The sequence below is a fragment of the Condylostylus longicornis genome, unplaced genomic scaffold (genome assembly GCF_029603195.1).
Source record: "Condylostylus longicornis isolate FDR11 unplaced genomic scaffold, ASM2960319v2 ptg000100l, whole genome shotgun sequence".
NCBI lineage: Eukaryota > Metazoa > Arthropoda > Insecta > Diptera > Dolichopodidae > Condylostylus > Condylostylus longicornis.
In genome coordinates, this window is record NW_026578068.1 from 3,666,193 (window position 1) to 3,690,868 (window position 24,676).

At 21.8% G+C, this 24,676-nt stretch overlaps 1 protein-coding gene across 1 annotated transcript in view; it reads right to left on the minus strand.

The window, feature by feature from the left end:
* LOC129614075 (neurogenic locus protein delta) overlaps positions 1-24,676 on the minus strand; it is a 164,741-nt gene that overhangs the window by 95,558 nt on the left and 44,507 nt on the right. Inside the window, exon 2 of the mRNA XM_055528462.1 lies at positions 9,663-10,154. Within this exon, the coding sequence (XP_055384437.1) occupies positions 9,663-10,154 (492 nt within the window). The remainder of the gene's footprint in view (positions 1-9,662; positions 10,155-24,676) is intronic.

The following is a 24,676-nucleotide window of genomic DNA, read 5'->3' on the forward strand; positions in this document are numbered from 1 at the left end:
ATGCATAAGCAGAAAAAAATTAAAATGTAAAAAGAAAAATTACTATAAGAATAAAACCGCGTAACTATTGTGTGTTTATATATTTTTAAAAACTATTTTAAATAATTTGATGTGTATAAGAGAAATAATAAAAATGAAAATGAAAAACAACAACAACTTCCAACAAGACACGTGCTTAACTCTTTAACCACAATTTTAATTAAATATACATTTTATACCATTTAAATAAGTATAACTACATATATAGGAAATGTGAAATTATACTTTAGGCAATCTTAAATGATGATATGAACAATTTAAATCAAAAAGAAAAAAAAAAACAAATATAGAAAAATGAAAAAATGAATTTGAATTTAAATGGAAAATTGTGGAAATTACTAAACGGCTTGTTGTAAGAAGCTTTCAACCAAAACGAATTAATTCTTTTAAACTAAGTACACACTTTAAATTGTATGTTTAATAACAAAAAAAATAAAAGAAATGGGGTAATAACAGAAGTTAAAAGTAATTTTTTTCGGCCCTCTTCTTTCTCTGTTAGAAAAAAAAAATAATAAATTCAAATAATCAAATTTTAATTTTCTTTCCGCTTATATTATAAAAATAATAAAATTTTCATATTATAAATAAAAAATACAATTTAAATACTTAGACAAATATTTCCTTTTTAAATTATCAAATTATTCTCATGTTTTATTAAAATAAAAAAAAAATTAAGTAAAACTAAATTTAAAAATCCGAAGAATTAAGTGAAAAAAGCCTACACTAGAAAATTATTTATATGAAAATTCTAAATTTTATAAGTTATGTTTGTGTTATCGAGGTGCTTAAATATTCAGAATTATTGAGAAACATTTTCTTACACACAATAATTAAGTGCTGTCCCTAGACGTAAAAAATAAAGAATTTAATTGTAATTTTTATGATTAGTATTCAACAACAACTCCGTATTTGAGTAATTTTTTAAGACTATTATAGTGAAATCAACTTTAACAACTAACAATAAGAAACGAAATTTTATTTAAATGTGTAAAACGAAAAAAAAAATAAACTGTGTAATTTCTTTTAATCCAATTAATCATAATGACAATATTGAGATTTGACTGAAAATTATAAATATTAGATTACTAGAGTTAGCAACTGTACTTTTAATTTTGTATAGAATACATACTCTAATTGTAGACAAGATTTGATTCAAAACGCATTCAAAAAATTGATTGAAATATGATTCAATCTTTTTTCAAACAAGAATAATACTTTGTACTTAAATTATTGTTACTTTGTTTACAAAAACAAAAAAAAAAACAAAATTTATTAATATTACGAAATTTTTGTTCGTTTTGTGAAAAATCTTAATTTATAACGATTTATTTGATTTTTCTTTATTTTTATCCAATTCTCGTAGTACAATTTTTAGTATTTCTTATTATAACAACGAAGGACAATAGAATATAAACTCATAGATTTCAATTATTAGATTAGACCAAATTTTGTTGTAAGAAGTTGTATTGTAAGTGTTTTTACTATAATAAGTACCTATACTTTTTTTTATTTCAATTCAATTTTCAATTGAAAAGATATTCTAAAAGAGATAAGGATTAAATTACTTGGATTATATTATATTTTAAGAGATTGAGAGAGAGTGAGAGAGTGAAAGAGAGAGAGAGAGAGAGAGAAGAAAAAAATCAATTTTTATATTTATTTAACCCAAATAAATTTGAAACTAACTACTTTTCGCTTTTTGTTTTTTTTTTTTCTACAATTTACCCATCACAATATTAACTCTTATATGCTTTTTATATTTTTTACTTTTTGTATTTTATCAAAAGAATCACGCAAATTCATGTTTTTCAATAGATATAAGAAAAATAATAACCTGAGAAATAAAAATTTATTTTATTAAAAAAAATTTTGTAAAAAAAAAAAAGACTTTATACATTGTGTATATTTTATAACAAGTAAGTAGTAGAAAATAATATAGAAATGAGAGAAGAAAAACAAAAACATACAAACAAAATACAATATGAAAATTTCAGGTTTTCATTTGATATTTTCAACATAATTTTTAATTTTATTTTTGTTTTTCTTATTTTTATGTGTTCATTTCTTTTCAATTTTATTTTTAAGATTTTTTTCTTTTATATTTTTGTCTCTTCGGTTTTTTTTATTTTTGTAATATTTTCTTTAAGTTTTAATAACAAAACTTCACTTATTAAATACTTATTAGTATTTAAAAACAAAAACAAAATCGCCATTTTTCTTTTTATTTATTTTTTCTAATTTTTTTTTTCAATATACTTTTACACGTAAAGCTTACTAAAGAAATAAACATGACAGATGTCAAACGTACATATGTATATATAGATTTTTTGGGTAAATAAAATTATTCAAGTATGCATATTGTATGTGCATACTATGAAAATAATGACATCTTTTATTGAAAATATGAAAATTATTTTAAATTTAAAATATTGTAGCATAAGATTATTTAAATTAAGTTTGTGTACACATAGTTTAGGCACTTTGGCAGTGTCAAAATAAAAAATGTATGACTCTAATGTACTTGAAAGCTGATCTTTTTGCACCCTTTATTTTTAAATTCTAATTCGAGGGCAGTTTTCTGACTCTATTAATCGAACATCGTAACTGTACTACATACAATATTTTTGTATGTATAATATTTATTCTATATCTAAATTATGAATAAGTATACCTATTATTTATTTACTTACTATTATACCCGGAATAATTACTTTTTAGGGTTATTCATATTTGACACAATTTCGTTATATTTGGGTGATCAATGACACTAGTTTTTAATTGAACAATTATAATTAAATTTCCGTTATAATTTGTTTACAAATGCATATACAATTCTAATTTTTAATGAAAATCTAATGTCGACAATGACAACGAATTTATTTATTAACTCTTTCTATTTAAAAAAGAAAAAAAAATTTTTTTCACATAAGTATTTTATTAAAGAATTTTACCTAGTTTTTATCTCTTTCTTTCTTTAATTATTTCATATTTCCACCTTTACCATTACAATAAAAGTACATACAGACTTTATATCTAGCGCTATATCAACATACCGTTGGTTGAATGATAACTTTGCTAACATTTTTGTTTTTCTTTTTTTTTTTTGAAATTATCTATACCAAAACATAATCAAAATCATATAAAATTGATGCATATAAATGAATCGTAACATAAAAGAAAACATGAAACATGAAAATAATAATGGTTGTATACTTATGTAGGTACCAGTAAGTAAAAAAAAAAAGATGAAAATTTTTTATTTCTAGTGTTGAGGGGGCGCTGTGGAAATATTTTTGTATCAGTATGTAAGTACACATATTTGCCTTACATAGTAAGTTTTTAACTGTTATAAATAAAAATAAAGAAAAACAAAAATTTTACAAAAACATAAAATAGAAAAAATCGCGTGCCAAGTACAACCTGGTTATTATTTTAGTTTATGAAAAATAGACAAAAAAAAATATAATGAAAAAATGAATTTTATTTAAAGTAAAAAATAAAAAATAATAATATGTAAGTAATTTCATGTCAAAAAAAACAGAAAGAAAAGAATGCCAAACTCTCATAACTTATTACAGGAAACTATGAAAGAAATATTTTGTATTTTTCTTTTTTGTAATTTACAAGACGAAATTCGATTGTCCTTGTTTCCTTTCTATTGTCTTCTTTTGATGTACATATTTATTTTTGGAAATAAATTGTAAATTTTTTTTAATTTAAATTTCAGATTTATTTATAACAAAATATAAGGTTGTAAGTACAATTTTTTAAAATTTTTTAAAATTTTTGAAAGATACTTAATTGTGCTCTTTTTCAATTTTATTAAAAATTAATTCAACTAAAATAAAGCTTGTTTTCCAACTATTTTTTTGGAAATTGGAAATAATTATAATTATGATATCGTTTTGGAAAGAAACCATTTGATCAACTTTATAAGCAAGTCAGTATTAATTAAGAACATGAAAATAGTTCAATGATATATTAAACATTCTTTCAACTATTTTCAACTACTTAAACGATAATGATTCCAATAACATCAATCGGTATATAAAAATGTAACGAAATATAAGAAACCGAAGTAAAAAAAAATTTACGATTTAATTTTTTATTAAATTAATTTTAATTATAAAAATTTAAACAACTTGACAGTATTTGGGATTAATATTTAATTAAAAATTTGCGTATGTAAGTAAAATGTCACTGAATTTTATGAAATTTGTATACATATATTTTTATTCTTAAAAAGAAAAAAAATTCAAAGATAATATTTGTGCGTATGTTTAATTACATATTCCACCTAATTACTCATTTCCCACAATAAAAATTTCCCACAATTTTATAATACATTGTCGAAATGAAATTAAAAATGTAAACACATGCATATTATACATGTACATACATATGTCTATATGTGTCACCCACTTGTATAAGAGTAGGTCATATAAAGGTCAAAATAAATTTGTTTTAGGAAAACAAAAAAAAAATTTTATTACAAACTAGAGATTTTTTTTACAATCAACTTGTTCTTTGATTCAATTAATTTTTAACCCACAGATTTTTCTTACATACGTATATACTTAATAATAAAGGAAAATTTAATTTGTCCTTTCCGAAAGAATTATAAAATCCTTTCATATAAATTCAATATAAAATATTCTTTACTATAGTAGGGAGAAAATTAAAAACATTTTTAAGACGCGTAAATAATTGTTAAATCTGTTACAATTTAACCAAAAATTTTCTCAACACAAAAAACAAAACCTTACTAATAAAATAAATATTAAAAACAAATGTAACAATTTTTTTTTCCTACTTCTAAGTCCAATAAAAACATGGTTCAATCCCACACAATTATTTTTGCAATTAACCATATTTTTTTCCATCCTTATTCGTTTTTATACAACAAAAGCTTTAATTATTTCAAGAATCAACTTATACATTTAGCACATCTGTTTCAATAATGATAAAAATGATCACTTGTTCCCACAAGAAAATTGTTAAAAAAAAAACAGCAAGAAAAAAAAAGGATATTTCTTTGCAATCACAATTATAATTTCCTTATACATATTATATAAGTAAGTAGGTTATTTTCGAATTAGAATTTAAAAATAAAGGGTACAAAAATCGTTATTTTATAATATTATTATTTATATAACTCATCCTTTCTTTTTGTAATGTAAGGGATGTAGAACAATTAAGAAAAAGGAATCTTAAATTCAAAAATTTTATCTAATGTTAAAAAAATATCGTTAAAAATGTTCACTTTTTTTATGAATAAAACTATTAAAATGTTTGATAATCTAACAAATGAATAAACTTCTTTTACAAAAAAACAAGAATGTGTACTTAATTGTATACACAATGCACATTGAAAACAAAATCTATTAATTTCGCCTTCACTATAAAATACAAAAATATGGAACCCTTTTTTCAAAAACAGAGAAAAAAAAATTGTAAAAAATAAAAAAAAAAAAATCTTCTCTGCAACAAATCGTCCATCGTCTATAAAAATTTTGCTTTTTAAAAAGTGTGCTCTACATTTGTCTTGCTCTTTACTTGGCAACACTTCTTTTCTTCTATACACAACGTGCATCATACGTATATTTCACCTATTTCTTATCATCTGGAATATCGCCGCGCTTCATGAAATATTAAAAAAAAATATTTTTTTGTTTTTATGTATAATGCTACTCTATTACATTATAATGTATGTAAATGTAAGTGGTAAATGATTTTGGACTTGAGAAGATATTAACATATCAGATATACATACTTGCATATAAACATTAACATACAGCATACATGAAATATAAAATACAATTCATAATGCGTTCACCCCTATTCTTTCACTGCTATTTTTATAATATTTCGAATTCATTTTCGATAAAGAAATTTTTAAAATAATAAAGTATGACTTTCGATAACAAAATAAACACACATGGGGACTAGAATACTACAGTATGTAATATATATATATATATATCTATATATTCAGGCATACAAAATTAATATAGAATTTACACAAGAGACATGTTTTCGTTTCTATTTTATTTGAATGATAATTTTTAATTCAGTGGCGCATGCGATTCTGTAGATTTATTAATAATTTTCATTTAAATATATATTTTACTCACATGCGTACATGTTTTATGTATATATACAGATTTTTGAATGTGTTAGTTATACATTTCAAAATGTATATGTATGAGTAAAAATATAAAAATAGAGGGAAACCCTAAGGATATAAAATATTATAGTTTTTATTTATTAAATGTTAACGTCTATAATGTAAAATAATATCTTATTATAAATAAAAACAAAAACAGGGTGTCGTCTAATGAAATTTAATTCTATATTGTACTCTATTTCAAATAGAAGGAATTAGAAATACAGGTTTACTATTAAAGTTTGAAAATTGCGTTGGGTATGTTTCGTACTATATACAATAAAAAGTAAATTAAATTTGTTGGGTATATTGTTGTTCTTAACTTATTCACCACTTAAATTCATTAAAACAAATCGAAGTGAATGAGATGGAGTTGAAATAGGAGGAAAGGCGTTAAAATAGAAGAGTCGGAGTTTGAAATAGATGAGATTCGTAATTAGAGACGAAGTTAGTTCGGGTTTCGGAGTGAAATAATTTTAAAATTCGGGTAAACTATGTGACGTTAACTATGTGATAAAAATGAATCACTTTGTAAATATTTAACATAAAAATAAAAATGGAACTAACAAAATAAAATGCATCAAATCCAATAAAAATAAAGGGCTTAGTTGAAGAAGTATAACACAACAAGAACTATATAAGAGAATAAAGAAAAAACTTTGTGGAAGTATCATTGTACGAGTGTTCACTCTCAAATAATTTAATTTTTTCTTCATTTACTCTATTATATACGCAAACAGAAACGAAAACGCGTTTGAAACTTTTTCTGGAATCATAAGGGCATAACGGATAATTTCCTTATCACATATCTAAATAGACTAAAATGTAAATAAGATATATGTATGTACATATATGTACTAAAAATATATAACTTGAGTAAAGGTACACTTAAGTACAGTATAGTAGAATAGCGTGAAATAATAAAAGCATATATGTATGCATATACACACAATGTTATTGTACATAACACATATGTATATATTGAAGAAATAACTTGAAAAACTGGAAAGAAATTAATGATATTATTTAAAATAGCACTTAGGTTTTTTATGATCAATATATTTTTTTACAATAAGTAGTTAAATATGATGGTTAAAATAATAATAGTTAAAAAAAATAAAGAAAATAATAAAACTGGGTTTAAAATAAATATTATTCAATTTTTGCTAAATATAAAGAAAATACATAAATTTTATAAGGATTCTCCATGTGGACACTGGACATTTATTTTGTTTTACTTGAATGCAAACAGTAAGAAAAAAGAAATATAATGTAAAAAAAACTGATCAAACTTAATTACAAGAAATAAAAAAAAAACAAAAATAACCTGTTAAACTCGTATTTTTTTTTTTCTCCATCTTTGTGATATTATTTACTGGGGTGGTCACCGTCACACTGTTTTACGATTTTGCTATACAAATGCGTTAAAGATAAAGAAGAAATTAATGTATATATATCTGTACGTAATTTCGTATAGAATTTCTAAATAACAGTAAGATTTTGAATAATATTTGCTAATTTTACAACTTTAATTTATTTATAGCACTTTAAGCGGGAAATCAGATTCGAAATCTAAACGAAATCATAAATTGTTTAAATCACATACTATACTACGTGGCTTTTGCGCAAGTATGTAAATTTATGTATAAAGATTTTATTACAGCGTGATATAACAATTTTACTTAATTATTTGATTTAATGAAAAATTTTTCGAAAATACAAATTCGAAATTATTTTTCGAATAAGAGGAAAAGAATACTTTCAATTTAATTGATTTTAGTCTGAAATTTGAATTTTATTATTTAAAATTAATAAAATGCATGATACCACCTAGAAATTTCAATTTTTTTAAAAGCGTTTGACGATTCTGCATTATACAAAATTATTTTTGCTTTAAGTGATCGAATTTTCATCTTTTTGGTGGATGCTAATACGAGTATAGCGATAAAAATAATTCCGTTCATACAAAAATTAATTCACTTTCAGAAAGTATAAGCAAAATTTATTCGAAATATTTATGATATTAATATTTATAATGAATTAAAGGTGCAGTGTTTCAATTTATTTAACAAACGCTTAAATCATAAAAAAATTGTTTTCCTTTTTCATAATCCGAAAATTTTAGTTTTAAATAAATTATTGTTATATGTACTTGTTTTTTTAACAAACACATATGAAACTTAAATAACAAATTTTATATAACAAAATTATTTTTATAATGAAAAGTACAATTATAACCCTTACCCGTATATTAAACGCACACACTTAAATGAACGCTATCAAATATATTTTAACAAGTTCTTTTAATTCATGATCCAACAATATTGCACCCCTATTTTTTTGTCGTTTAAGCTATTTTTCATGCATACTAGTAAAATATTCCACTAACACATTAGAATTATTTATTTGATTAAAAATATGTACATATACATGTAGGTACATACGAACGAAAATATAAAGCATTAAAGAAGGTGAAAAGTATGTTAAAATTTACTTCCAACTACGTTATACAATTTTCTTCTAAATAGCAGTGGTTTTTAGTGATCAAAAATTAACGATTTTTAATATTTAACAGGAAAATAATTATCGCATGTGTATATATGTATCATAAAAGTATTTGTCCTTCGTCCATTAATTCGTGTGTGAGGTGCGCGCGCATTTTTTTCTTCTTATAGTTCATATATCATATTATTTATTTAATTCATGCTTGCACGTTTTAATGTATATTGGTGCAGAATATATGCACATACATATACACCTATGTACATAATATTAAATTTTTTAATTTGTACGATCTTATTTCTTTTATGTTATTCCTGTAGATTTTCACCCTTCAAATAAAAATATAAAGTAAAAAAATATTCGAGCATATCGTCAACTGAATATTTAAATGATAAGTTATAATTTTATTATGAAAACAAAAAAAAAGAAGAAGAATAACAACAAAACCAGTAGAAAATAATATAATGTTTAAACGTTGACGATAACGGCAGCTGTTCTACATTTTTTACCGCATTATAGGTTAATAACCATTATGAATTACATGCATGTAGTAGTAATGTAAATAAACTTATAAAACATTATCATGAAAGTAAAATTAACTCTACATTAAATCAGAAACTAATGTTTGTGTTTTTGTATATAAATATAAAACTCTGAAAATATGAATGAATAACCGTTAAATACATAACATTAATGATAAAAATAAAATATTCAAGGACTTAAACACATACATGTAGCTTAAGAGAAATCTAAACCACAGGAGAGAGTAGTTCTCAGTTTACTTAAATAGTTACTTAGTAAAATTCAAATATTTTATATAATATTAACCGTGTTCCTTTTAAGGGCGGATAATATTCTTATCTAATCAAGAGATGTTGGAAATTTAGATAAAAAAATTATTCTTACTAATTTATTAAATTTAATTCTTAATAAAAGAAAACAAAAAATTACTTACCGGCCATGCGAAATTAAATTGAAATGGTATTGGATTTAAAAATCCAATTGGTTGTTGACTATTACTGCTAGTATTATCCAAATTACTATTATTGTTATTATTATTATTGTTATTGTAATTATTATTATTACTATTATTATTAATATTACTGTTATTATTATTACCGTTGTTATTATTGTGATTAATATTACCGTTATTATTATTGTTATTATTATTGTTAATATTATTATTATCACTAGTTAAATTTGTTTGTAAATTTATTGAATTTTCACCTAATATGGGTGTATATACATCACCAAATGTACATTGTGATGTTATATCAATTTTTGCTTGATAATGTTTTAAACAAACACGAAAACGTGTCTTACATGTACCCGTACAACGATTCGTTAATGGATCAATATGACCACTACAACATTTACCTTCATTATCACGTCCTAGTTCATTACTAAAATATTTTAATCTAAGTTCAAATATACCGGAACTTTGAACCTGCAATAAAATAAAAAACAGAAATTAATTTCATTTAATAAAAAGTTATTGTGTTAAATATAGGTAAAACATGATGAGAAATATATGTAAATTTTTGGATGCATAATTATTTTACTTAATTTTTCTTTAATAAATTAATTTTAACCATAATATTATATGAAAATAATAATCATAATACATACAATCATAGTATAAAGCTCATAAATATCTAACAAACAACCTTTTAATCCAGATCGAAATTCAATATTTGATCAAATTTTGAGAAAACTTTCTCATAGTTCTAATATACTACGCAGAGCCTGTATTGCTATATTAATTGTATAATTTTAATAACACTAAACATTATAAAATAATATTTCTTCAACTTGAATCAAATTGAATATGAACAATTTCTAAATTTTATGCTTTATGTCGGTATATATACCATATTACCCATTAAATTTGTATTTGTTGAAAAAACATTTAAAATTGCCTTGTATTTTAATTAAATAGTCATAATAAATTAAATAAATTTCCTCGAAATATTTTTTTGTTTATTTTTAGATCAAAAATTTTTTTTAAAATTCAATATGAGAGAGTAAAACTGTTTTTCATTCAATACACAAATTAGTTATAAATTTAAAAAAAAAAACAGAAAATACACAGAAAAAAATTCGTTTCATTTATTAAAAATAAAAAATGTGAAATTTTCTATGATTCACAGAAAACTGGCACCCTCATACATATTATATATTGGACTATCTGTATTGTATATAAGTAAATTTCTCTTATATACAAACTTGTACTAATTTATAAAATTCAAAGAATTCGGAAGGTATATTTTATGACATAATAAATTTTGTTTGAAATTTATTTAAAAAATTTAGTTCAAGTAAAATATCGGAATGATAGTTATTTTAATAATTGTCCATTTATTTAATATGTGTGACAAATAATTCGAACTCCAATTAAAATCTCTAAATTAAACAAAATTTTTAAATTAGTTTTTAAATTAACAACATCAAAACTTATTTAAACACACTTGACTACAAAGACAACAAAAATTTTATAAGTATATATGTACTTCTTATTATTTATGGACTACTAAGAGCAGTCTAGAAAATGATGAATGAATGAGTGGTAACTAGAGTTTTCAATATTGTAATTTTTTTGTAATACAGACTTTATTACATACTTCAGATGCCCATATTCTCGTATTTAGCAAAAAACAAATCACAATACCTACATTCATCAATACTTTTATAATAATTTTAGTATGTATAAGCAAGTACAGTATTTATAAAAATCTGCGAATGTCAAATTAATTTCAATCAATTTTAATGGTAAATTTGACACAATAAAAAAGAATAATTACTTAATGACATGAAAATAAGAAATCGAAAAAAAAAAAAATTTGCCAAAAATAAAATTTTATAAAGAAATTTTTATATTTCGTTTTTTCTCAAAATTTTAAAATTGTACTAAATACATTGTATAATAAATCAATCAATGACTACAAAATAATTTCTTGATATTTTTATGTAAAGAATTGACAATATCAAAGATATACCCATATACATATATGTACACATTTTCGACTGAGTAACCAAGTAAGTAGTTTTAAGTATGAAATGATATATTTTAATCGCTCTTCATTCTTTACTTGTACTTTTTTTTTGTATAGCTATTTCAACAATATTCTGAATAAATTCTTGTTTTACGAATACATCGTATTGTATTTATGTCGACACACAATACATAAATCAATCACTTAGTGCCAAATTTAGTAATAAATTGTGCTACTTAAAAAAAAAAGATTTAAAAAATAAAACAGCAGCGACAACAGCAGCATTTTTTTTTAAAGATTTTATGTACATTTAGACAATCATATATGTATATGTACAGTAGGATGATATGTAGCGGCACAGCAGATGAACATGACAAATCAAAGTATTAAAAAAAATAAAAACAGCCAAAAAGAAAATCAAATTAAAACATTAATAAAATTAAAACAAAAATCAATTCGAATTTCAGAATGACAATAAATTATACAATTAATGAATCAATTCGAATTTCGAACATGCAGAATTGATTTTTTTTGTTCTTTTTTTGGGCAAGTATGAACGGAGTATTATTATATATATTTCTCCACCCTCATAAATCACGCTTTTCTTTTCGAATATCGAACCAATATTTTTTTTTTTTTTGAAGAATTTTTGTTCTTTTTCTTTTTGCAATAAATTTTATAATCACGTTCATCGAAATTTTTATTTCTCTTTCTTTTTATTATCACATTTTTCTTTGAGAGAACGCATTTAATTGTACAAAATATTCAAAAAAAAAAAAAATTAATCAAATAATCGTTATCATCATCATCATGGGGACGATCCTCATTCATGTACTTTTACAGAATGGTAAAGCACAACAAAAATTAACAATAAATAATGATAACGCGAAAAATAAATATGTCAAAAAGTAAAATGATAATAAAAAATAAAAATAAAAAAATAAAAAAGGCAAAAAAATTTCACGATTTTTACTTTAAAATTTTAAATTCTCACATTAAATTTTTAATAACGAACAAGAACTGTTTAAATATATAATCAAATATGTTTGTTTGTGTGATTGTATGTTGATTTATTTAATTTTTATGATGGCAATGCTCTAAATACAAATTAATTTAAAGAAATTGTGCATTTCTCCTTCATTCTTCAGAAATTTCTTTCAACAAAGTGAAATTTTTTAAAATTAATTGAATAATAATAAAAAAAAAATTATTATTTATTCAATTATAATTTTCGGAGCATTAAAAGAGAAATATTAAATATATTTTTTTTATTTTTGTTCTGAAAAAAATTTTGATTTATGTACTTTTCTCTCAATAGAGAATTGAGTAGAGTTTGAGTCATGATGATTTTGAGTCTTTTTTTTTTCTTGCTCAATGTTTAAATAGAAAAATAGAATTTTATCGTTATTCTCATTTTATGTTTTGTTATTCACCTTACTCTAAATATTTTAAAAATTAAATGAGTGGAAATTAAACAATAATTGTATTTTCATTAAATGGAATATTTAAGTATTTTAAATAGCGGCATTAAAAATTTTTGCGAGTACAATATTTTGAGTCAAATTTTAAATATATCGATTTTAAAATAATTTTTTATTTATTTTAATTAAAACTTCTATAAACGAGATTATGTATCATAAAATTACAGAAATATTTTACTTGAACAAATCATAGTGATTAAATTGAGTTAAAAAAATAATAATTATTTTGTTATGCATATGTGTACGGGTTATTAAAAATAAATGAGTATTTTTATATGAGTTACATGCAATAATATTTGGTTTACTTATATGATTAAAATTTCATACTTAAAATTATATTAAAGACTTAAATCCATAAAAACATAATAAATTTGTTGTATACCTATATAATCAACATTAATTAAATAATTCATTTATTAAATAATTCATATAAATACATAATATATGCATAATATATTCGTTCATTCATAAATTCATTCATTAATTTCATTCATTTGCAAAAAAAAAATAATTTATTCACTCATTATAAAATATTTTTTGAATGTTTATGCGAATTTAATTTTTTTTTTCATTCTTTCCTTTTGAGTGATTTTTTTTAATGTTTTTTATTGTTTTAATTCAGTAATAACGTAATAATTTGCAAATATCTAACATAAAACACAAAAAAAAAAAACAATAGTTAAAATAAAATAATTTTACGCTTTTTTATTCTTCTAAAAAAGAAAAAACAAAACCACGTTATGCTTTGTTTGTTTTTTAACCTGTTGTATACTGAGCACATACATACACGTACTCATATATACAACATAAGTGTATATTAGTTATGAAATTTGAATAAATTAATTAATTATCAAAAGTATGTATGAATTTAAAATACGTGTATAAATTCAAAGTATATTTCTAAGTTATGCAAAAAAGTATGTATGTAAATTATACTTCCTGTCAAAAAATTTTTGCAATATGATTCAAAACTAAAATATAATCTTTAAACTTACGATCAAATATTTCATATGATTCGAGATCAGTAAGAAAGAATAATGAAAGAATAGTAGCAAACATTTAATGAACCTGACCTTTAATTAATTAAAATAAAAAAAGAAAAAATAAATGTTAAAATAGAAAAATGTCTAATAAAGAAAAAAAAATTATTCACTCAATTTATAGCATAAATCCATATTTGTAAAAGTAAAAACGAAAAAAAAAGACAATAATAAGAAAAAAATATATGGAAATACATGGGAAATGTTATGAAAACCTCGTTTATAATTTATGAATCATTTTATATACGCTTAAGTGGAAAAAAAGCAAAACAAGACAAAAATTAAAAATTTTTTCCAAATTTCAATCGGTGAATTTTATTCACATTAAGAAGACAAAAAAAAAACCTTTCTAAGAATCAAAAATTAATTTAAATTAAATTGAGCCCACCCGCATTTAAAATTGATGACAACAAACTTTAAACTAATTTTTTCTTTTTAAAAGACTTTTCTAATGAAAATATCAATTTTACTCATTATACAGAACATATAAAAAAATTCGCAAAATCAACTCATTATTAATTAATTAATTTTAATAGTATACGTATATGTTACAGTGAAATCTATATTTTCAATACCACACACCGATTTTTTAAAAGTGTGCCATAAAATGGAAAGTATACTTATAATTTACTGATACTTTTATATTTGAACGAAGCCCAAATTATTGAAGATTGAGCGCAAGCTAATAATAGAACGACCTCTTAAAATAGCATTATTCTCTTACTACCTTCTAATATAAGTAGGTCAATATATAACTTTTATTAAACTTAATTTAATTATAAATTCATTTAATAATATTTTTAAATTTGACTTCATACTGTACTACTTATACACATTGAGAAATTATGACACTTTTAAATTAGTAATATTTTTAAAATAACTCGTAAATATTTTCAACTATGATAGCAATACAAATATAAAATTATTTTTCAAACATTTTCAATATTTTATAAATCAATAGAAGAACCCAAATTAATCAAAAAATTATTTGAAATATTCAAAAAGGAATTAATGTGAGACAAATACCTTCATTATACTTTCAAATTGCTAAAAAAACAAAAACAAAATATGTAGATGCTGTTTGCCTTTTTTTTCTCCCCATTGATTTTATAATTTAATATAAATAAAACACAATATGAGTTCCATATAAAATTTACATAAATACCCATTTAGTATGAAGAACAAAAATCAAAAGTTCTATGATGATAACTTAATTGGCCAAAGACATGACACAAAAAACCAACACAGATAAAAAATAAAAAAAATATATGAAAATAATAATAAAGAGCTGTGATTCAGCTGACATTTTAAATTCTTAAGATCAGGTAGTCAAATTTATAATTAATAAAAAAAAATATTTATGCGAATCAAAATTATAATGTGTCCCAAAATATTTACATAATTATTATTTTAATTTTTTATATGCATACATACACATGTTATAAACCTATGAATATGCAAATTAAGAAAAAAAATTCAAATAATTTAGTTGAAATGCCCAGCATCTATGAGCATTTTATTTAAATATTTATTATTATAAAATAAATTTAATGTGTTTTAATTAAATTAATAATCAATAAAAAAACGATGAGAAATTACTTTATTCATAAAATTAAAAAAAAAAAAAATTTAATTAATTACCTATTTAAAATTAAAACATAAAATTTTACAAAAAAAAAAAAAATACGAAGAAAAAAAAACAATAGAAACAGACAATTTTTTATTTAGAAACAAATCATGTTTTAATTTATCAAACAATATTTTTGAATTTAAAGTTTGACAAAACAAATGGAATTGTTTAGAAAAATTTTGAAAAATTATTTCATATTTTAATGGTATTCATTTCAGCTTTTCTGAATTGTAGTACTTTCGAAGAGAAATTTTAGTCAAAATATTTTTAAGGAAATTTCAGCGTGTAATAATTAATCAAAGCTGGTAGAGATAAAAACTATCACTATGGTCGGTCATAGCACAATAAACAACATGGATCATTATACAAATTATTAATTTCAATCTTAAAATTCATAAAATAAATTAATACGTAAAATCAATATTACTTAGGTTTAATTAAAAATTCAGGTTTATGAGATTCTAAAGTACAAACCTTAATAATTTATTGATGAATTCGAAAAAAAATTAAACAACTTGCAATTTTCATTTTAATAAAATAAGCTTAATAAGCAAAAATTAATCAAATAAAAGCATTTCTCTTTACTAATATCTCACTTCTATCATACGTCATGAAATTGTTATTCTATAATTGCGTCACTTTTCTAAAACAAACAATTTGATTAATTAATTTTATTTAATTAATTAACACTTAATTAAAATTTTTCACTCTAAAAAAAAATAAAGAATCCGTAATGAAAATGACACAAACTTATCTACTCATGCCTCACCTCATTTTGGGTTCCTTCATATGGCGAAACTAATTTTAATGATTTGAAAATTCTGTAATTTTTTTTTTTTTTTTGTTACTAAATCATACTAACTACATTTTTTTCTAATATTAATTGAAATCAAATCAAAAAACGATCATATTTGAATTATCAAAGTACGTTAGTTTATAAATAGAAAGAAAAAATAACCAAGCATAAAAAAAAGCGGGGGACTGATGATTGTTATGAAAAAAAAAATTTTAATTGAAAAATAAACTTTTTTTTTATTCCATTTTTAGAATTTTCCCAATAAAAATTTTCAATTATATAACAAATTAAATGGTTAATTAAATGGTTGTAGATCATTTTTTCTCGTTTCTGTTCTTATAACTTCTTTTCGTAACTATTTTTTTTCTTCATCAGTTTTTGTTGTGATGCTGAAAACCGAAATAATGAAATGTATTTTTCTTTTTTTTTTCTTGTTTGTGAAGAAACGGTTAAATTTTCTACGCCTTTTTACAACCTACCTACATTTTACTTGTTTGTTATTTTTTAATTTTTATTCTTATTCTTTACTCTAGTATCATATTCTTTTTTCTTAATTCTTAATTTTGTAATAAATAAACGAAATTGAATTTTTGATGTTCGCCTTTTTTTCTATGCCATATTGTGTTAAGCTCTATAAAACGATCTGTAAATTACGCTGGTTTTCATTTTTCTCAACATTTCTACCAGTAATATATCTATCTATACAAGTAAATAAATTCATTTTTAACAAGAAAAAAATAGAAGATAATAACAGCTTTTATATACATAGATACTTACATACATACAGAACATATTCTATTTATAGAAAATAATGTACAAATTTTCAATAAAATTATTTCAAAAATCATTTTATGGACGAAAATATCATGAAACCGATTAAATTCTTTTTTAATATTTTTAACCAATTTTTACACGTTAAGTAGAAAAAAAAACATTTCTATATTTGAATGTACATATGTGTGTATAGTATTCACATACAGGTATATTTGCTCATACTGACAAATCATAAAATCCAATAACAACAAAATTAATAGAAATAAATAGTTTAAATACCAAAGTATAGTTAGAGAAATATGAACTGAATTATTTTCAATCATTGCTGTTATAACAGAAGTATCTCCAAAATTTATTACACAAAATACAAATAAAGTGCACAAAATATACACCCAAACATATGCATATTTACAAAAAACAAAAACAATAAAAACTCAGAACAAAATGCCAACATAATTTTAGTGGCTCCGTCCGTAGCTAACTTCAACCATCTCTCAATATCTATAAACGTAAACTTATTTGGTTTTAATTTTAGAAATAAAAATCAATTGAAAAATTTTTTTTCTTTTTACTTTTTTAATTGTTATACATAAGTACTTTTTATACAAAAAAAATTTACTTTTATTGAATAAAAAAAAAAACACAAAATTATAGTTAAAGAAATTTCAGAAGAAGTACCCCATTAACAGACAACAAACAGTACATGTACTAAAAGAGTGTGAAATGGAAAGAAAAAGAGACAACAAAAAAAACACGAACCTTTCAAAGTTTCAAATTAAAAAAGAATTTCTTTTTTCGAATTCATAACTTTTTCTTCAATCTCAACGGTGGCGATATCATGGGGTGCTTCACGGTAATCATTTAAATCTTTCATCTTTTTTTCCCCCTCAAAAAAAAAAAAAACAAAACGACAAGAAATTTCAATATTTTGTTTTTTTGTCTTTTTCCAAATAGAAAGAAACCGAAATAGGCACTCAATATAACAATAATGTTAAATTGAAAAAAAAAAAGAAAAAAAAATGAAGAAGAATTTGAACAGAATCAAAAATTGAAAAAGGTCAGAAAGATTAAACAACAGCGTTGAGTTATTACACTATACAGTGAAATAGAGTCCATAGAGAATAAAATCTAATACATACATAGAAAATTATGTATAACAACAACAAAAAAAAACAACAGAAAGAAAAATTAAAATTCAAAAAATCATCTTCCAAAAAGACAAAAATCAAAAAAAAAAAAAAAAACAATACTGGCATAACAGTAGAAATTTAGAAAAGATGAAGTTTTTAAATTAAACAAAAATTTATAGTATATTGATATGGTTGTGTGTAAATTTTTTCGAATTCTATGATCATTCAATAAGCAAATTTAAAATCATTTTTAAGTTATTCTTAAGTATTTATCGAAAAAGTAGAAAAAATATTAAAATTTTCAATATATACGCGTACATAAGTTTGAAAATACATATATACACATGTAGTAAAACTAGAAATGTAAAATAGCCATAGAAAATGGATGTGTTTGTATGTATTAAATTCATTTTTTGCTTTTCTCATCCATGAAGTTTGATACATGTAAAAGAAAAAGAGAGCAATCTAATTAATAAGTTTATTATAGTTAGTTTTGTTTTTAGTAATATTAATAAACAATAAGATAATAAAATCAACAACAGTTAATGACAAGACAATGAATTTATATTTGGATAGTTGGATTAGATTGATGTGAATGGTGGATCTCTCTTTTCAAATACTCTATTATATTCAAAATAATGAGAGAACGAAATTAAAAAATGACAAATTTTAAATTGTCGCAAAATAATTAAAAGAAAGAGAGGAAAATCTTAGCATTTCGTTCACCACACAATGTTTTTGAAACAAATTATAATAATAGTGTTGCCGATCTTATGTTGATATTTACTGAATGAAATTACAGGTATTTAGTTTTTTTTTTTTTTGGGTCAAATTATTTGTTTTATCTTTTAAAAATTTTTAAATTTATTTTTATTTTATTTTGTTTTCCTTAACCATTTGTTTACATTTTCATCTTGCTCTTTTCCTTCTATCATTTCATGATTTTTAATTTCTCTTCTAGCAAATTATTTCAATAAAAAATAAAAACAAAAACTAGAAAACTTGAGATGCAAGAGAAGAGAGTAAAATTCAATATGAAAAAATTACTAATAGAATTTTTTTTTGGTTTGATTTTCTTCAGCAATATAATAAGAATAATAAAAATTAAATATAAGCTGAGACAAAAAAAAATTATTTTTAAAAAATTCAAAATGATGCCGCACTGCGCACTGTGCTTTTTTCCACGAAAAAATTTCTTTTGGAATGGAAATTCTTCGTCTGTTCCTCTTTTCTTTATTTATTTTTGAATACTCAAAAGGCATTGATAAAAGTATACAAAGTGATGGCAATAGTATGTATAGATATAGCTACTTACAAACCTATGATTTGTAATGAGTGGATATGTATGTATATACATATAGGTATTATTAAAATCTTACTGTATTTATAAATAAAAATATTGTTTGTTTTTTTTTGTTTCTCGTTATTTTTTACCTCTCTATCTTAAAAAGAATTTTTCGTGAACTATCAAAAATTCATCACTATATATCATTGTGTAGTATTGTAGTAATAAAATTGTTTAAATTAATCTAAGTCTTCACATGCTATTTATTAGGACAAACTGTTAAAGGCATCTTACGGTGAAACAATTTATACTTGAAATTATCAAAAAAAACTTGTTCCAATAGCTTTGGCTATTAAATATTAATTGAATATTTAAAAAAAAAAAAATTACGAATTCTGGCAAATAATACATTGTCCTAGTTCATTGCTAACAGTATATTACCCAAAAATATTAATATCGATCATTAGACAGGCAACAAAATTCGTAAGTACTACAATTCTTAATGATTATTATAATTTATTTGAGAAAGTGAAAATAAACTTCAACAAAATAGTTCCTTAGTAATAAGTAATTAATTAAAATGATAATTATTTTGTTTATTTTTAGGCTTTCAAAAGTGCAACTAATTTTAAATAACAATATTTTTGGACTTACGAACGAAATTCTATAAACGTCAAAAAATCCTGTTAAGAGCTGATGTTAGAGAAGAGAATTAGTGATCCATGGTTTTTTCGTTTTTTTATTTCATTTTTTAATTATTAATGTCGATTGGCAAGGGAATTTCATGTTATTATTATTAACATTTTATGTTCGAGAAAAGAAAAAAAATTTTTTTTTGAGTTGAATGATATATTCTTTTACATATAAAATACTTAAAATTTACTTAAGATTTTTTTTTTCGTTTTTTGAATAAATATTTTTTTTGTTTCTTGAGTTTTCTTTTCTTTTTTGATCTATTATTTTGAATATTTGAATTATTTAAAAGAATTGATCTTGTCTTGTGCTTTATCTCTTCATAACCTATACCACATTCATATAATAATCGAAAGAATATTGGGTACTTAAAAAAAAAGTGCATTGTTGAAGTTTTTTTCTTTTTTATTAGAATTTAAATTTATTGATATTTATATGTGAACGCATTATTATAATGTTAGATCTGTATATGTACAATTGTATATATACAAATGTAATATGAATATTATTAATACATAAATATTATGCTATGTCATTCAAAAGATCATCATCACCTTTAAGAAGATTTCTGATATTACTTATTATATTTACTTTTTTTTTTTATTTAATTTTAAAATATATCTGAAGTATGTAATGTTTGAAATACTATTTAAGAATTTCAATCAACAAATATAATAGTTTTTCCATAGCTATTCAAATTAAAGAAAAAAAACTATATTACTTATATTCAAATATAGAAAAGAATAGTAACTTGATTTTTTTTATGAACGCCATTAGTTGATTTATCTTTAATGCCCATATGTACATATATATATACATACTTGCATACATTTCAAATTAAGTGAACTATTTGAAATTTGATTCGTTTTCAATTTCAATTTTCCTATTTTACATTTTATTTTTCTTACATAAATTTAATATGGAAAATTTGTAGATTTTTTTTATTTACAATTTATTTCAGGTGGCATACCAAATATAAATACACATTAACGTATGTGTATAGCATGTATATATGCATAACATTATTTTAATTTTGTATTTTTTGTAAAAAAAATTTCAATTTTGTATTTTTTTAATTTATTGGTTCATAATAATGCCATATATAGAGTAATGTTAAATAAGTAATTATTAATTTACAACATTAAATTAATTTTACATATTTTAATTACAATTAAAATATGTAAAATTAAGTAAGTTTACTTAACTACTATAATAGTAATTATTTAACTACTATAATAGTAACACCAGTTACTTTTCAGAAAAATTTTAAGTATCATTAAGAAAATTGATTAAGTATTAAAACCCTAGCTTACACAGAAAAAAATGAATTAGATTTTTCAACTAATCGTAATTAGCTGATCACAAATTAGGTGTTTTTTATAAACAATTAGAAGTATTGACAACTCCTTTAGCTGTTTTAAAATTCATTATTAGCTGGCTCAACTATTTAGAATTAGTTGAATGCAATATTAAAAAAAATAGGTGATATGTCTAATCCTTTAGGTGTATTATCTAAAATAAGTAGTTGAAAATATTCAACTAATTTTAATAGACATTTCACCTAAACATTTGGTTATTTTAGAAAAGAAAACAAAAAATAAATTTACAGTTTTTATATAAATTCCTAATCAATGACTACATTTTTAACTTATTTTGACTACAACAGTAGTTGATTCAGCTATTTCATTTTATATCAAAAGATTGACTAAAACATTAGCTGAACTACCGAAAACATTAGTTGAGTTATGAAAAGATCAAAATGTTTTATTTAGAAAGAAAAAACCAAAGTACCGCTACTTTTCTTCTTCAATGACTACTTTTCTAGATATCTTAACTATAACTTTATGTGATTCAGCCACTTTATTTTGCTCCAAAAAAAAATTAACTAAAACATTAGTCGAAATATCGAAAACATTAGCTGAATTCACATAAAAACACTCGTTTTATCAAGAGAAAATTCAAAGTACCGCTAGTTTTTTTTGTATTCTAATTTTTAAAGTATTTGAATAGAAGCTGGTACATGGTGAATATTGATATAGTTAAGAAGTATAGTTTTGTTTTTGTAAAGTAAATTTTTAGTGATTGAAATTAATTTTAAAAAATTTAAAAAATAAAACAAGGTTCTGATACATTATCTACATCTAATACAGTAGGAAATTGGCTTTCAAATACACAGAGTACGTCTACGTTGCAGCAAGATAGTAGCATAAGCGAAACTTTCGATTTGGTTAGTAGTTGTTTTTTTATTGTTTATACGTTAATGTAATTACTTGGATTCTTGATATAGTTTTACTTTTAGTAAATTTACGTTGGAGCTAAAGGTCAACGAGGTAAATTACTAGAAAAATATTACAGTTTATCTAAAAAATACCAAAACGCAGGAGTGTTAAAAACTTTCAGAAAGTCAATCATTACATTTGGAGCCTGAAAAATTTGAAATTTGAAAAACTAAGTTGCACAAATAAATTATATGTCCACAATACTTTATACCAAATTAATGACGTAATTACTTTTAGTGATTTGAAAACCAATAAGTTTTTTTTGATTACCTATATATGTTTTAAAAGTAATACATTTTTCTTTTGTTGTGAATAAAATTAAATGAAACATAACTTAATTTTTAATTTATAACATCCTCTTATTTTCAGGATTAAGCCTAAATAAATTTAGAAGAGAGCCGAATTTATTTAGGTACTTTTTCTAATATAATAGGTAAAAACTCTATTTTACTTATCTAATTAAATAGTTATATTTTCGATTCTTATAACTAAATAATTAGGCATATTATCTATTGTAGGGAATATTTTTCAGCTACTTATTTAGGTGAAATTCCAATTTCTTTAATTGAATTCCAAAAAGATTTTAAAATAATTCAACTAAAAGATTAGGTGAACCAACTATTTGCTTAGTTGAAATCCAGACAAATGTTTAGGTGTTTTAGCTAGTATTGTAGATAAATTAGCTAATTTATTTGGTTAATTTTCCTAATTATTAAAAAGTAAATTCAGCTAATTTAAATTAGGCAATGTAGCTAAATAGTTTAGGAGGCTGAAAATCAAGCATTTCATTAGGTGATTTATACTATTGTTTTAGGTAAATTTTCTACTCTTTTTTTTCTGTGTACTTCCTAAACGATTCAAAACAAATAAGAGACATGTATGTATATAAAATTTACGTATGTACATACACAGACTTTTAAAATTTTGATTTTATTGAGAAATATTTAAAATAATACGCGAATGTATGTACGTATGTATATGACAAAAATTTAAATTTAAAAAATTAAAGATTAGGCTTGATTAGTCTCAAATCTTTAAGACCGACCCTGATATTCACGCATAATGTGATTTCCATATTAATTTAAATATTGTTTACTAAAAATAAATAAATAAAATAAAATATGCAATATCCAATTGTTTCTGAATTAAGTGCAGAACAAAAGCAATAAAAAAAAAATTTTCAAAATTTTTTAAATAAAATTCAAAGAATTTAATTATTAATTTAGTTCAATTTTACACACATTAATTTACATAAAAACTAAAACTTTTTTATATAAACTAGTAATTATAGTATTTTAAAAGAAATACTAGAAATGATGTAAAGCACCCAACTATTATAATTTTTTTTTTCAAAATCGAAAAAAATTTTGTCCAATTAAAATTTCATTGAATATTCAATTTTGTGTTTTTTTTTTTTGAAATCCAAGAAATAATTTAATAATTTTGTTAAATTTTTTCATTTAATAGTTATTAAGAAATCCAGGTTTATTTAACTTGCAATTTAACGAATTATTTAAAAAGAAAAACAAAAAGAGGAATTTATTTTGTTTTTCTTTATTGTTATTTTTTTTATTTTGAAATAAAATTATTATTAAACTCAGTTTATATTAAGGTTTTCTTAAGCGTTTTTCTTCTTAAACAAACACGTAAAAAAGCGAATTGAATAAAAAAAAAATTGATTTAAGTTAAAAGTAAAGTAAAATATTACAATTTACAATTTACATTTAATTCATTAATTCAATTAAATTCCAATACATGATTTTTTTCTTATTCTGCTTGCCTCTTTTTGTTTTTTATAATTCAAGTCAATTTTTTATTTTATTTTTTATTCAACAAACACATCTACAATTAAATGTTAAGTATACATA